Source organism: Saccoglossus kowalevskii, chromosome 16, assembly GCF_978046115.1.
Source record: "Saccoglossus kowalevskii chromosome 16, keSacKowa6.1, whole genome shotgun sequence".
Taxonomy (NCBI): domain Eukaryota; kingdom Metazoa; phylum Hemichordata; class Enteropneusta; family Harrimaniidae; genus Saccoglossus; species Saccoglossus kowalevskii.
In genome coordinates this window covers 11,168,379-11,184,412 of record NC_140656.1, presented here as the reverse complement: position 1 = coordinate 11,184,412, position 16,034 = coordinate 11,168,379, and the positions used below count along the sequence as shown (strand labels likewise).

Sequence of the window (16,034 nt, the reverse complement as noted above, 5' to 3'; positions counted from 1 at the left end):
CTTTATGAATAACTCGTTCGATATGCGTGTGATAGTGAAGACGACACATCTGAGAAATCACCTACGAAAGATAGTGTTTCGTATTTATTTATTTATTTATTTATTTATTTATTTATTTATTTATTTATTTATTTATTTATTTATTTATTTATTTGTTTGTTTGTTTGTTTGTTTGTTTGTTTGTAATTGTAATTATTTATTCATATATTTGTGTATTTATTTATTTATTTAATTTGAAATTTTATTACAGTGATACTGACACAGATGATAGTGACGAGAATATCACCGACAAGATTAATTTCAATCTTGTCAGTAAGAGAAAACGTTTTGTCAAAAAGTTAAAGGTGAGTGGAACGGACTGGGTCATAAATGTTTCACATCCAAATGCCAATACGTTCGATGAAGTGCATAGCGTATTACACGCTACTTTTCATCAACTGCTCGAGCTGGTCACCTCTGACCTTGACGGACGTGACCAAATTCGCATTTCCATAAACGTACCCAACTTGAACAACGAAATTTGGTTACCATTTATACCGGTTGTGAACATGATTGTTGACAAGGTGATGTCCGAAGTGGAGAGGATTCTACAATCTTACCAAGATATATCCCTTGAGGAAAATATCACCATCAGGACAGTATCTGTTGAAATGCCCCTTGGTGCCGGCAAAACACATGGGAGGAAGCGACAGTTTGATACAAAGATCGCAGACAGGTTGAGAAATTCCAAATCTGTCATTGAAATCGTTTCCGATGACCAAATGTGTTGTGCAAGAGCGATCGTGGTCGCCATGGCACACGCCACAAAAGACGAAAATCCACCATCGGTGTGGGATTCTATAAAGAGGAAAAAACGGCGAACTACTCTATGCAAACCGTCCGAGCTAGAGAACTTTTACGGAAGGCCAGAGTCGAACATGGACCATGTGGTATCGAAGAGATTAAAAAATTCCAGAATACACGTATTGTCACACGATCATTTTGACTCCATCATCTTTGTGGGCGATGCCGCAGAAGGTTCCAAAGACATACTATTGCACTCGATGTGACAAGTCTTATTCCAACCGAAACGATCACATGTGTCCGACTGGGTGTTTGAGTTGTGGAAATCAATGGGACTGAGTGGTTACACGATGGCAAAAATGCGGAAATTGTCACAGATTTTTCAAGAATGAAGAATGTTTCGAAAGGCATCAAAAGTCAGTTAATGGGAAAAACTCTTTGCCAGTCAGTTTAACATTGCGAAAAATGTCACAAACTCCTCAAATATCGTGATGGGTCTCACAAATGTAACGAAGTTTACTGCAAAACCTGCAAGTCTTTTCAGACGTATGACCACCTGTGTTACATTCAACCACTCACCAATAGAAAAAAGAACCAATAATCTGACGATTCGATGGAAGAATTTGAGGATAACTCTACGTCTTTTACGATTTTGAATGCACGACCGACGAACATTGCACTCATATTCCAGATCTGTGCGTAGCGAGAATTCCACCGAATACGGAGAAAGTGTTCAATGGTCCACGTACCTTGGAAGATTTCTGCGAGTGGGCGTTAGAAAAAGAGCATAATGGGATGATTTTCATCGCGCATAATTCGAAGGGGTATGATGGAATTATGATTCTGAAATACTGTCACGATCACAAGATACTACCCGAAGTCATCATGAATGGTTCAAAAGTCATGCAACTATACATCCGTCGTGCAGATATCAAATTCATTGATAGCTTGAATTTCTTGCCCATGGCTCTATCTAAACTTCCTAAGACCTTCGGCATAGACGAGTTACACAAGGGGTTTTTTCCTCACCTGTTTCCGAGAACCACTGGAGACAATTACAGAGGACCGATACCCGGGGCTCGTTATTTTGACCCAGATGGTATGAAGGAGGCGGCTAGAAAGACATTCTACACATGGTACAATGGAGAAGTAGAAAAGAACACCGTTTATGATTTACGTAAAGAACTGCTCAAATACTGTCGGAGCGACGTGCACATACTCGAGGAGTGATGTTTGGCATTTAGATCGATGATGATGGATCTCACCAAAGTTGACCCCTTCAGCCGTTGCATCACAATCGCTTCCGTGTGCAACGTCATATTTCGAAAGCATTTCCTGACTCCTGACACAATAAGGGTTGTGCCTGAGAAAGGGTACCTCAGCGCCCAGAATCAATCTGCAGATGCTATAAGATGGATGGAATACGAGGCACATGTCAATAACACGCATATTCAACATGTTCGTAATTCCAGAAGGGAGATGAAAATTGGACCTTATTACGTAGACAGATATGATGCTTCTACCGAAACCTTGTATGAGTACTACGGTTGTTACTTCCACGGTTGTCCAAAGTGTTTTCCCAGAAGGAATGAGACGAATTGCAAGAATGAACTCAGTATGACATCCCTCTACGAAAGGCTACTGGCGAGGGAAGAGTTGTTGAAATCGAAAGGATACTCGCTAGTCACCATGTGGGAATGCAATTTCAAAAACCTGATGAAGAACAATCTCAAGTCGAGAGGTTTGTCGGAAGCTTAGATATCTCAAATCCTATCAGAGGCAGGGAGGCTTTTCTCGGAGGTCGTACCAATGCCCTGCGTCTGTATTACGAGGTCAAGGAAGGCGAAAAGATAGAATATGTTGACTTTTGCAGCCTCTACCCGTACATCAATAAGACCTAGCGATATCCAGTTGGCCACCCAACAGTCGTAACTAAAGACTTTATCGCCAAACCCACAAACTATTTCGGTATTATCAAGTGTGATGTTTTACCTCCGAGGAGATTGTATATACCAGTTCTACCTTTCAGGGTGAACAACAAACTGATGTTCCCACTCTGTTCCAAATGCGCGGAAACCATGAATCAAGACGAATGTCACCATGGTGTCAATGAACGTCAGCTGATGGGTGTTTGGTGCACTCCGGAATTGGAAAAGGCTGAAGAAGTAGGGTATTGCATCACCAAGGTATACGAAGTTTGGCATTACGATGAGTCGGCAACATACAACCCTGAAACTGAAGAAGGAGGGTTGTTCACCGAGTACATCAACATGTTTCTGAAAATTAAACAAGAGTCTTCCGGTTTTCCAGAGTGGTGTCACACCGAGGAAGACCGAACCATGTACATCCAAAGGTACTGCGAAAGAGAAGGTATCGTCTTGGACAGAAGCAAGATAACCACCAATCCAGGTCTCAGAGCTCTCGCCAAGCTAAATCTCAACTCCTTCTGGGGAAAGCTGGGACAGAGATCAAACTTTGGACAGAGCACATATGTAGAAACGCCCGCCAAACTGTTGGAAATGTTGATGGATAGTACAAAGGACGTCACAGATCTTTCTTTTGTCTCTGATGAAATGGTCCTTATCCAGCACTGCGATAAAGAAGACTACATTACCGAAGCACCCAATACGAACGTTGTACTGGCTGCCATGACGACAAGCTATGCCCGACTTAAACTCTACAGTGTTCTGGAGAAATTAGGTAGTAGAGTCTTGTACTTTGACACAGATTCCATCATTTACATCCAACGAGCTGGAGAATGGGATCCACCGACGGGTGATTATCTCGGAGATTTGGCGAGAGAAATAACTCCAACGGATAATTACATCACACATTTCGTATCGGGAGGACCGATGAATTACGCGTACCGACTACACAAACCGGACAAAAGTGGGAACCAAACGGTGTGTAAAGTGAGAGGGTTCACCCTCAATTACAGAAATCAACTGGAAATTAGTTTTGACTCCATGAATTGACTCGTTCGGAGAACAAGCGGTCCTCTACACGTCAAAGACCCTCGAAAAATAACGCGCAAGGGAGATAGAATATTCAATAGAGAAGAAGTTAAAACGTACAGTTTAGTGTATGACAAACGGGTGATACAAGATGATTACTGTACCCTCCCATACGGCTTCTAAAAACAAAAAATATATAAATAGAAGCTAGATCGTCGGTTACCCATCATTCATCCATTTGAACCTTGAACAATCACATTGACATGGGCTCTACCAAATCGGACGAGGTTCTATCACTCGTCTATTCTGGCTTATGTACACTGCCTTATTTTGTTTTAAACTGGATGATGAAAAAGTACATTGAAGAATTTAAAAGGAGACGCGATAACCAGCGAGGTCCTATGATATCGTCATGGATGCAAGATTGAAACACCCATTTACCTCTCTCGTGTGCGGTCCCACGCAGTCTGGGAAGACGTTTTTAATCAAACAGATAATAGAACAATGTGACAGCGTCATATCTCCACCACCAGACGTTATCTATTGGTGCTACGGCGAGTTTCAGCCATCCTATTTGGAAATGATGAAGACAGTGCCTCAAATTCGCTTTATCGAAGGGATACCTCAGATATTGGTAGAATACTTGACCCGACTAAAAGAAACTTGTTGGTGATAGATGATCTGATGACAGAAACGGGTAACGATAAACAAATCGCCCAGTTCTTCACAAAGGGATCTCACCATCGAAATTTATCCGTGATACTGATTTTGCAAAATCTCTTTCATCAGGGAAGACAATCGAGAACCATCAGTCTCAACACGCACTACATTTTCCAGTTTAAAAATCCAAGGGACGCATCACAAGTCAACGTTCTGGCAAAGCAAATGTACCCCGGAAACATTAAGTTTAAGTGATGAAATGGTCCTTATCCAGCACTGCGATAAAGAAGACTACATTACCGAAGCACCCAATACGAACGTTGTACTGGCTGCCATGACGACAAGCTATGCCCGACTTAAACTCTACAGTGTTCTGGAGAAATTAGGTAGTAGAGTCTTGTACTTTGACACAGATTCCATCATTTACATCCAACGAGCTGGAGAATGGGATCCACCGACGGGTGATTATCTCGGAGATTTGGCGAGAGAAATAACTCCGACGGATAATTACATCACACATTTCGTATCGGGAGGACCGATGAATTACGCGTACCGACTACACAAACCGGACAAAAGTGGGAACCAAACGGTGTGTAAAGTGAGAGGGTTCACCCTCAATTACAGAAATCAACTGGAAATTAGTTTTGACTCCATGAATTGACTCGTTCGGAGAACAAGCGGTCCTCTACACGTCAAAGACCCTCGAAAAATAACGCGCAAGGGAGATAGAATATTCAATAGAGAAGAAGTTAAAACGTACAGTTTAGTGTATGACAAACGGATGATACAAGATGATTACTGTACCCTCCCATACGGCTTCTAAAAACAAAAAATATATAAATAGAAGCTAGATCGTCGGTTACCCATCATTCATCCATTTGAACCTTGAACAATCACATTGACATGGGCTCTACCAAATCGGACGAGGTTCTATCACTCGTCTATTCTGGCTTATGTACACTGCCTTATTTTGTTTTAAACTGGATGATGAAAAAGTACATTGAAGAATTTAAAAGGAGACGCGATAACCAGCGAGGTCCTATGATATCGTCATGGATGCAAGATTGAAACACCCATTTACCTCTCTCGTGTGCGGTCCCACGCAGTCTGGGAAGACGTTTTTAATCAAACAGATAATAGAACAATGTGACAGCGTCATATCTCCACCACCAGACGTTATCTATTGGTGCTACGGCGAGTTTCAGCCATCCTATTTGGAAATGATGAAGACAGTGCCTCAAATTCGCTTTATCGAAGGGATACCTCAGATATTGGTAGAATACTTGACCCGACTAAAAGAAACTTGTTGGTGATAGATGATCTGATGACAGAAACGGGTAACGATAAACAAATCGCCCAGTTCTTCACAAAGGGATCTCACCATCGAAATTTATCCGTGATACTGATTTTGCAAAATCTCTTTCATCAGGGCAGACAATCGAGAACCATCAGTCTCAACACGCACTACATTTTCCAGTTTAAAAATCCAAGGGACGCATCACAAGTCAACGTTCTGGCAAAGCAAATGTACCCCGGAAACATTAAGTTTCTTCAGGAGGCATTCACCGATGCCACCCAGGAATCTTACGGTTACCTCCTCGTGGATCTGATGCCAGACACCCCTGAGGAAATACGCATTTGAACGAACATACTTTCATCTCAAGTACCAATAGTGTACGTGAGAAAGGTATACAAAAAGACAGTCTTTCATCGTCAGTCATTTCACCATGTCATCCCGCATGCGAAAGAACGTTGATTTTCTCTCTGTATTGCGCAAGGCCAACTCGAAACAACAAAAGGGGATAATTGATGGAGCCTCTAGTGACTTGATACAGTGTCTGTGCGAATTCTTGCTCAATGTGTTGAAAGGGAACGTCCAGCTATCACCTAGTCAGAAACGAAAATTGGCGTTGTACGTGAAACATCTCCGAGCACTGTCCAATAAGAAAACTCAAATATAGAAAAAGAAAAAAATTCTGGTTCAGAAAGGAGGTTTCCTGGCCGCCTTGATTGCTCCGTTACTTTCGAGCATACTCCCTCCCCTACTAGGTCTTAAATAGATGGAATCCGTGAAGAAGATGGCTTTAGTCCCTGCTGAGCTACTATCTACCATCCAAAGCCAGAATGCTCAAATGACAAGACCTGTGGTGAAATCATTGACTTCGCTGGATAGAGACATGAACGACATAACGCTAATGGAAGAGTTGACTGAAGATGAAAAAGTCAAACTGTACCAACAGGTTCTACGCAAGTACTTGTTGTTGCGGGAGAAGAAAAACGAACCGATTCCAATCTCCGTTACGCAGCAATTACCCAGCACTGTTGCTGTAGCCGATCGGGAATCTCAACCCGACAAAGACGGTGTGCCAGATCAAATTACATCCGAAGTCTTACAAAGTGTTCCCAAGAGCATGCAGAGAAAAGCGAAGCTTCCACTACAGAAAGTTAAACAGAACCAACGGGTCGACTGGGGTGAAAATGGTGAATTAATCATTGATGGACAATCCGTGCCAGGCACGCACATCATCGATTTAGTCAATGATTTCTTGCGTAAAAGGAAGAATCTCACCCCCACAGGTTGGAGAGAATTTGCCGAAGTTATGAAAATGTCAAATGTACCTCAAGACCTTGTTGGCAATACAGATCGGTGGCCTTACATGCATACCAACACACTCAAGGGGAGAGTTCCGAGGAGACGTGGACCCCATGTGGTTTCCACTCCCATTCATCCTCGACACATGTGGGTGACGTATTAAATAGAACCTCGTCGCAACCGCTAGATCTCAGTTTGGTTCAGTCGGTCATGATGGATCCACGCTGTCCCACTTTGCTTTCGTTTATCGAACGTATCCACTGCCTCTGTGCGTGTGAAATAACCACACCCATAAACAATGACGAAGAAGATGGACACCGTCCTAGACGAACTGTTTTACGATGTCCAAAGTCCTGGAAGTTACGGGGGTTTGAATTCCCTTTATGCTTCCGTAAAAAAAACAAAGAGAGGAAAAAAGATAACCAAGTCGGACGTGAAGAAGTGGTTGAGTAAACAGGATACATATACTCTGCACAAACCTTCTAGACGGTCCTTTAAAAGAAGGAGGGTGGTGGTTTTCCAAGTGGACGAGCAGTGGGAGGCTGATCTATGCGATCTCTCCTCGATATCCAGATACAACAGTGGATACAAGTTCTTATTGACGTGTATCAATGTTTTTTTCAAAATATGCTTTCGTCGGACCTCTGAAAGACAAGAGAGGGGCGAGTTTGGTCGAGGCATTTCGAAAAATACTCGGGAAGGGGCGTCGCCCTGACGTTTTGCACACAGACAGAGGAACTGAATTTACCAACAGACTTTTTCAGAACTACCTCAAGAGCGAAGACATTAAGTTCTTTACTACAGGCAATGAGACTAAAGCCAGCATTGTGGAGAGATACAACAGAACCATCAAGGGAAAAATGTTCAGATATTTCACGAAGAACAACACGTTGACTTATCTACCTGTATTAGACGACATGGTACGTTCTTACAACAATACCCATCACAGAAGTATAAATACCAAACCCTCACTCGTTACCTACGCGAACCAGAAAAAGGTCAGAGACGTATTGTACGGAGATCTAAGCACAGAGAAAAAGGGGTTGAAGAAGAGGAAGATTTATAAACTCAGGGACAGTGTCAGAATCAGTAAAATCAAACACGTTTTCAAGAAAGATTACCTACCCAATTGGACCGAAGAGGTATTCACGATTGTTGGACATCTCAACACGCAACCACCTGTTTACAAATTTTCAGATTACAACGGCGAAATGTTGGAAGGTACTTTCTACGAAGAAGAACTTCAGAAAATAGTAAAAGACGATGATGCATTGTACATTGTGGAGAAAGTGCTGCGCAAGAGAAAACGTAAAGGCCACGTGGAATATTTCGTTAAGTGGCGTGGGTATGATGATTCGTTTAATTCTTGGATCAGGGACTTGCAACGTTTATAAATACCGTTCACACACACGATGACCCGATTCATTTCAAAGATCATCATGTCGGGACAGGATTTCTTTTTGACGCTCCCTAGTAATGCCTCGCTCGATGTGTTCCCGAACAACACATTGACAAAATACACTGTCAAACTACCGAGAACGCTTTCGCTAGATGGCGATTGGGAAGTAGAATTGGCCGACATCCACTACCCAAATTCGTGGTACAACGTCGTACATGACGAAAATAGGATCTTTTACGATGCCTCACCCAATATGAGAGATCACGGAGAACTGAAATTGAATCCAGGCTACTACAACTCGATCGAAATGATTTTAGATGCGATTCGAGAAAAAGGTCTACCAGATGAAATACTGATGACATATAATTCGAGGTCAAGGAGAGTGACCGTGGCGGCTGAAGAAGGAGCTCGTGTAATCTTGATGGGTGGATTGGCCGAACTGTTAGGATTTCCCTCAAATACAACAATTACAAACAAAAGATGCACTAGTCCCTACCTTGCCGACATTAGAAGTTTGTATTCCCTCTACGTGTATTGCAATATGGTCGGTGATGTTTCTGTTTAGTCAATGTTGAAGGAACCCACGGAGATAGCGTCAATCACACTTACAACAAACCTTACTTCCTCTCGATTCGAACGTCAACATTTGAGACTGTGGAGATTGATATAAGGTCGTGACGCTAAGTTTTCGCAAAGCTCGTCCTTCGCTAGTGTGAAGAAAAAATGAACAGACATCGAACTTACACTCCTCACGTGGGGGTTTATAGAAATTACTACATGAATCAGATTGGACGAGGATCTGTATTTTCTGGCGCGAGACTGCAACGCGGATATGGAATCGGAAGTATGTTTTCTGGATTGGCGAGATCGGCCGCAATTCTGAAAGCAGTGGCAAAACCAGCGCTCGATGCCGGTTTGGGTATTCTAGGTGACGTTGTACAAGGGAAAAACTTTTAAAAAGCGGCTTTGAGTAGAGCAAAGACTGCGGGTCGTCAAATTACTTCTTCGGTATTGAGCAATTTATTTGGAAGACCCTCTCAAATGGGGCGAGGACGCACCATCAAAAGGAAGAAGACAACAACGAGACGTGTCATTTCTTCCAAGGCTAAGAAGAGGAGAAGATCTCCGGATATATTCGACTGAACATCATGGCTTTTGTACACGAACACTCCTGCGAATGCGCAAAGTCAGAACTCGATCTCTTTATTATTCCTCCGACACAGACAAGTATCGAAAAAGGAAGTTACGAAGAGGTAAACCCACTCACGAATATAGCCGATGGTCCGATAGAATTTGTAATACCTTCGGCCGGAAGTGACTACATCGATATTGGTTCTACGCTTTTGCACATCAAGGCTAAAATCACGAATGCCAACGGAAGTAATTTGGCTGCGGACGCCACTGTAGAGCCTGTACACTTGTGGTTGCATTCCCTCTTCAATCAAATCGACGTGTACCTAAATGGAAAGCAGATTTCGGATGCATCTCCCACCTACTCTTACAGAGCCATGATCGAAACGCTATTGAATTATGGAGGCGACGCCAAATCAACGCGGATTGGTGCGGTGATATTTGAGAAGGACACCGCTGGAAAAATGAATGTTGCAAACCCAAGGGCTGATGATGATGTCGCTAACATGGGACTCAAACGTCGATACGCATACACATCACTCAGTAAGACGGTCGACATGATTGGACGAATACACGGAGACATATTTTTTTAACCAAAGTATTTACTCAATGGGGTGGAAGTTAGACTGAAATTACATCGAAGTAAAAATCAGTTCTGCTTGATCAGTTCAACCGAAAATCCAGCATTCAAAGTAGTCATCACCAACGCTACTCTCCTGGTGAGAAAAGTCAAGTTGAGCCCCAGCGTACAACTGGGACACGTCGAAGCGTTGAAACAAGTTACTGCAAAATACCCCATCGATCGATGCGTTATGAAAATCGCTTCCATCCCGGCTGGTACTATGTCATTAAACAAAGATTTGATATTTTTTGGTCAGTTGCCCAAAAGAATCATCCTGTGTCTGGTTTCTAATACGTCTTTCAATGGATCCTACGGAACCAATCCATTCAACTTCCAGAATTACGGTATCACTTCACTCGTCCTCAACGTTAGAGGCGAGCAAGTTCCCGCAAAGCCATTGAAGACAGACTTCACGGCAGCTGGTGGCAGAAGTTGTATCATGGCTTATTACACTCTATTTACCGGTACAAATAAAATGGGTCAAGACCAAGGCAACGGCATCACTCGAGACGAATATCCCAAAGGGTACACAATCTTCGCATTTGACCTCACTCCCGACGAATCGGCCAGCGATTATCACCTCAATTTGATACAAGAAGGAAAGATTGGTCTTGAGATTCAGTTCAGACAAGCATTGACTGAGACTGTGTCCGTTTTGATTTATGCTGAATACGACAACGTTATCGAGATTGACAGAGACAGAAACGTATTGACTGATTTCTAGCTGCGATGGACACGAGTCAACTGAATCGTATTCTGTCGACTAATCCGTACACTAGAAACGTGTTCTTCGACGTTTATGCTAGAGATCAACGGCCTAAGGTTAAAGTGTTGGAGTATCCCGCAGCGTTCGTATCAAACACCGATGACAGTAGCGGAGGCGGGACACATTGGGTGGCTTTTTATCTGAAGGATCCCTACCGCAGAGAATATTTTGACTCGTATGGTAGTCAACCCTACTACGTGGAATTTAAGAGATTTCTCGATAAAAACGTGTGTACATGGGTCTACAATCATCAAATACTACAAGCTCCGTTCACTACAGTTTGTGGTCAATACGTCCTGTATTACTTGCTGCACAGATGTCGGGGGGAACCTATGAAGTCCGTAGCCGACTCTTTTACGCGTGTTAGACATTTGAATGACCTTTATGTGAACAGATATATCGAAAACGTGACCGGACTCAACCTCCCTATTTATGACAAATATTTTTTCCCACACAGTTTTACTCGATGACTTATGCTTTTGAAATTTCACATGTATATATATATCGATTTCATATTATTTCTCTTTTTTTTCTTTTTATCACAGATGAGCGATTCTGATTAGAAAAAAAATGTGTATTGACTTTTCGATGTTACTCGTTTTTTTCTTGTTTTTATTATAATCGAATATTTCTTATATTACTCAGTTTTAATCCATTCTTTTTGATTATTTACTCAAACAAAAAAACAAAAACAAAATGTATGCTTTCTATATACTCAATTTCAATTACTCAGTTTTTAATTCATTCTTTTTGATTATTTACTCATTAGTAGATTTCCCCTTCTTTGTGTAATAAACTCCGTTAGTTTTCAAAATGACGTGTACTTATTAGAGTGTGCAAATAACACCGAATAAACGGCAAGGTAAAGACTATGTCTAATTATAGTAAACACGTACTGCGTGCGTGACTCGAACCGGCGCTCGCGTACGGCACCTAATCGCCTAGCTTTACGCCACTACACGTCTTCCCCTCGGCCACCGGGTATCCCCCAAAAAGGATGCTTAATAACCGAGCTTATTACGTGCAGAGAACATGAAACCCGTCCACGCGATCCGCGCCACACAGCGTGGCCAGAATGCGGCAAAGGCCTTCAGATCTGGCTGTAGTAGGATGGTGAAAGTAATGGTACAGCATTGTAACAGTGAATAAGTACTGAGAAATAATTCTAAACTCATAGTTGCTGTCGACAAAGGAACTTAAACTACTAACATTCAACCTTGTAGCCCTAAGCACATTGTCAACAAGCGTAGTTACGCTAATTAAATCACATAGACACTTTCCAATTTCTATGTGATTACATTGTAATTTCGCCTTTACTTATCCTTAATGAGTGATCCATAAAACATTTACATAAACACTGTATTATTATATAAATAATGTATACCTAATTGTTCGTACCTTTGTATAACCTTGTTTATTCATTTCTACTTTCATAAAGTTACCATTTTAAGAACTAAATTTCCCTGTAATGCACATTTTTGATTTGGTATAATTAAATTTTATTCACTTGAAATCGTTTATTGGTTCGTACAGAGATAACTACCATAGGTACCTCACGCACATACATTACAATATTATTTTGTATCAACAGTTTGTATGTTTAAGGTAGACATTATGAACTTATATATATCGGAATTTTCTAAATGCATTGCTTATTATTTATGTTAGTAGTAATTTCGCAATAATTTAACCTGTGAGACAGATCGCTGCTAATTATGTGATTATGGCAACGGGTGCACCCGTTTGCCGATTATATGTTTCCTTTGTCACAACGTTTATCACACACTACGCTCAGTTAACAGTGTCACCGCCAACAATGCTGTAATATGAATTATTGCAAATACAGGGACCCCGGAAGTGATTTAAAACATGCAAGCTGTATTTTCGGGTCACTGTGGTTTAACCTCTGTGCGTCACGAAAGAGTCCAGTGTTAACCTAATTTAATATTTCAAAAACTAGACGTACAAAACATATTTTAATATACGAAAATCCATATAATCCAGATACAGTTGAAACAAGAAAAGGTGGTACAATGGGCATGCCAGTGTGGTAGATATGTGTTTGAATGAATGCCACACTGTATTCGGTACGTTTTTAGTAGTAGCAGTATTGACTATCTGCTAATAATTAACACAGAGGCGGCGACACAAAATTTTGCGCGTGATTAGAGGCGAGATCAGCTCACTATCCCTCGATGGTGCGACCTTCCTCTAAGGGCTGGTGTGCTCTCTGGAATAAATTGAAATTTAGACCCTGCAGTTCCTGCATTTTAATGAGCAAATTTTGCTGACACGACGGGTCTCAGCCGCCCCTAAATCCTTCCCGGTGTAATGATATTGGCGCTGTAAGCTACGAATTATATGTATATACCAAGATTTTAGTTTCATTGGACATGTCAAGTTGAAGACAACAGTCAATGAAAACAACAGAAAACTAGTTGATTAATAAAGGTAATTATTATTGTTGATGAATGTCAAATGCTATGCATTACTGTATTCAAAGGAACGCTACAAATGCCGGTGAGGGAATATTATCAGGACAGAACCCCTTCTCACTAATTTGGTTGGCATATTTTAAGTTATTTGAAGTCGATATTCATGTTGTACTTTATATTTTAATTATAAAATATTCACCAATTTGTCCGGTAACTGACCTCAGTATTTGTTACATTATATCTAAGAAGACAGGAAGATAATGTAACAACCAGCTTGCACTAATCAACATTTACCATTGGCTGATTGTGCCTTCAAAGTTCAACGCAATGATAACAAGGAGGCAGTTCATTCCTCAGCTCTTGAGAGCGAGGGTTACATGTAGTTATGTTGGCGATCTTCGCTGTGTCTGTAGAAGTACTTTGGGATGGGAGTGGGAAGTCTTTTGATCAGTAACATATTTTTAGAAAAGTGAAAAATAGAGTGACTGTGAAATAAGGGTTGGTTTTAAATGGAATCTGGATGAAATAATGAATCGAAATTGAACTGTTATGAAAGGGCAGTAAATGTAGCCAGAATGCAAGGTCAGAATCCGCGGGTCAAAATACATCCATCATGGCGGATGCAAAGTGTCAACAACTATGGATGCGGTAAAAAAACTTGATTTGCAGTTTGTGTGAATTGCCGGGAAATAGTGCAATGAAAATTAATACTAGAAATGCTGCAAAAAGACATTTCCTTCTAGTGAAATAAACAACCTTGGATGTTTATCTTGAAAAATTGAGTTGACAAAAAACCTTTGGAACAGTCGACGTCGTTGTTGTGAAACAAAGGTATTTTGGTTATTTGAAGAGAGACACTGCTGTTTTATGGAAGAATCAATGTCTTTGGCCACAGTAATGATCCAGCACATTAGTGACTATCTATTCGGGTTTATACATGTTACTGTAAGGAAGTTTGAATGTCTTGTTTGTATTTGCACAATGTGAAAGTGGAGTTATTGTCAGAGTATATATACGAGTAATTGTATGCGTATTGAAACTATACTACTTACGCACCCGTTTCATGTGTTGAAAGAACATTGCGATGTCCTCATGGAATTGTCAAATCTTGGCATTCTGTCACCAAACTGCACGTTTTGACGATTTGTATGCAATTATAAGATTATATTTCAGGTATACTCGAAGTGAATCTCAGCACTCAGCACTTTTTATTATTGTTATGGTTCTGTTACAGCAAGTCTCAGAGGTGTTGGTTAACTGCTTCAGTGTTGACTAAACAGTTGGGTTTTGTATACAATACATTTCTACATTCCCTTGCATTACACAACAGTTTTTTGTGCTGAAACACTTATGGTTCAAAACCATCCCCACTTCTCTTGTTTTCTTTTTTCCGGTGTCTAGTTCATGGCGGTAATGTCATAAATCCCATTCAAGTACACTTGAACTCAGAACTAGAAATATGCAAATTTTCTATTCAATTAAAAGATTTTTAAAAGTATCTGGCATACTCTCATTTTCGAAAATAAATTTTTATTAAGTGTGGTGTCGACATAATATAAAACTGCATGTTAGTGACGTCACTGTTGTTCAAACCACAGACATGCATACACTGTCTTTATTCACAGTCTATAAACATTTTCAATCTGAACCTTCGTTGTCCATGGAGCTAAATACGATTTCTTGGTCGATAAATACACAGTTGAATAACAATGAATAAGATGTACACAATGAAATATTTCTTTTCAGGCAATAATTACGGGACAATTTAAAAATATTCTCGTCATTTCTGGACTTTGAGAATAAAGAAGCAATGCATTGTTTACATTTTAACACTACATCTAGTGCCAGTTTACCAACAATGTTAATCGTAGATCAAGTACTATTTAGTATTCTCGGGGCGGGGATATGTCACAGAACGTTCTATGTTGCTAAGACGCGCACCACTGTGCCATGTATATCTATGGGGTCTGCACGAGCTGCTGTGGATCGCCGGTCGAAGAGCCGATGAAAACAAAAAAACGGCACAAACTCAATCCTGAACAACCAAATTTATATATGTTGCACATGCAGGGGTAATCTTTTTTACAATATCCATGGGAGTCTAGATCTGAAGAACTATTCCAAGAACCGTTTTCTCAGAGTGTTCAGCCTTTAGTTTCACCGTGATGGTTGCCAGGCAGTGAAAATGCCCGGATGTCCGCTCCCGAGAATTGGTGCTACTCGTTCTATGTCCATTTCAATACGCGTACAAATCGCATGTTCACTATGTCATGTTTTAGAGACTTTTAGGATACAGTATGGGTAACAACATTGTAAAAAGTGAGGACAAACAGCGAGGGGTTACCGTAGCTGACCGTTTGGAAGAATAAAGCTGGACAATCAGTTATGAACTAATGTGTATTTTGTCGAATCTGGTATCTCTACGTGTAAGTTCTATCAACTAAGTGAGTCATAGTTCTCCGAACACAAGATTAGTGTTCACTACACAAATCTGAAGTAGCGTGTCGATTATTTCAAATAGCAGACCAATTTTGTCGTGACCAATTTTTAAGTACCTGATTGATTTTACTCAATTAGCAGACATATTTTCAAAAACACAGGATTTTTTAATTAGTGGAACGTTTTCATGTAGCTGATCGATTGTGTTTATCGGTTCTTGTAAGTGACTGATAACAGCTCGAAATACGTATC

The 16,034-nt window shown here is 40.8% G+C and overlaps 2 protein-coding genes across 2 annotated transcripts; both read left to right on the top strand.

Annotated features, from left to right (window-relative positions):
* The first annotated feature begins 2,861 nt into the window (after positions 1-2,861).
* On the top strand, positions 2,862-3,758 carry LOC146733659 (uncharacterized). The gene has a single exon (XM_085490861.1). The coding sequence runs from the start codon at positions 2,862-2,864 to the stop codon at positions 3,756-3,758; it is 897 nt and encodes a 298-aa protein (XP_085346987.1).
* A 6,574-nt stretch (positions 3,759-10,332) lies between these two features.
* On the top strand, positions 10,333-10,866 carry LOC146733658 (uncharacterized protein F54H12.2-like). Its single transcript, XM_085490860.1, has one exon. The coding sequence runs from the start codon at positions 10,333-10,335 to the stop codon at positions 10,864-10,866; it is 534 nt and encodes a 177-aa protein (XP_085346986.1).
* The last annotated feature ends 5,168 nt before the right edge of the window (positions 10,867-16,034 follow it).

Coding starts and splice junctions, on each gene's coding strand:
- LOC146733659 (XM_085490861.1), top strand. CDS start 2,862: ATGAATCAAGACGAATGTCACCATGGTGTCAATGAACGTCAGCTGATG.
- LOC146733658 (XM_085490860.1), top strand. CDS start 10,333: ATGAAAATCGCTTCCATCCCGGCTGGTACTATGTCATTAAACAAAGAT.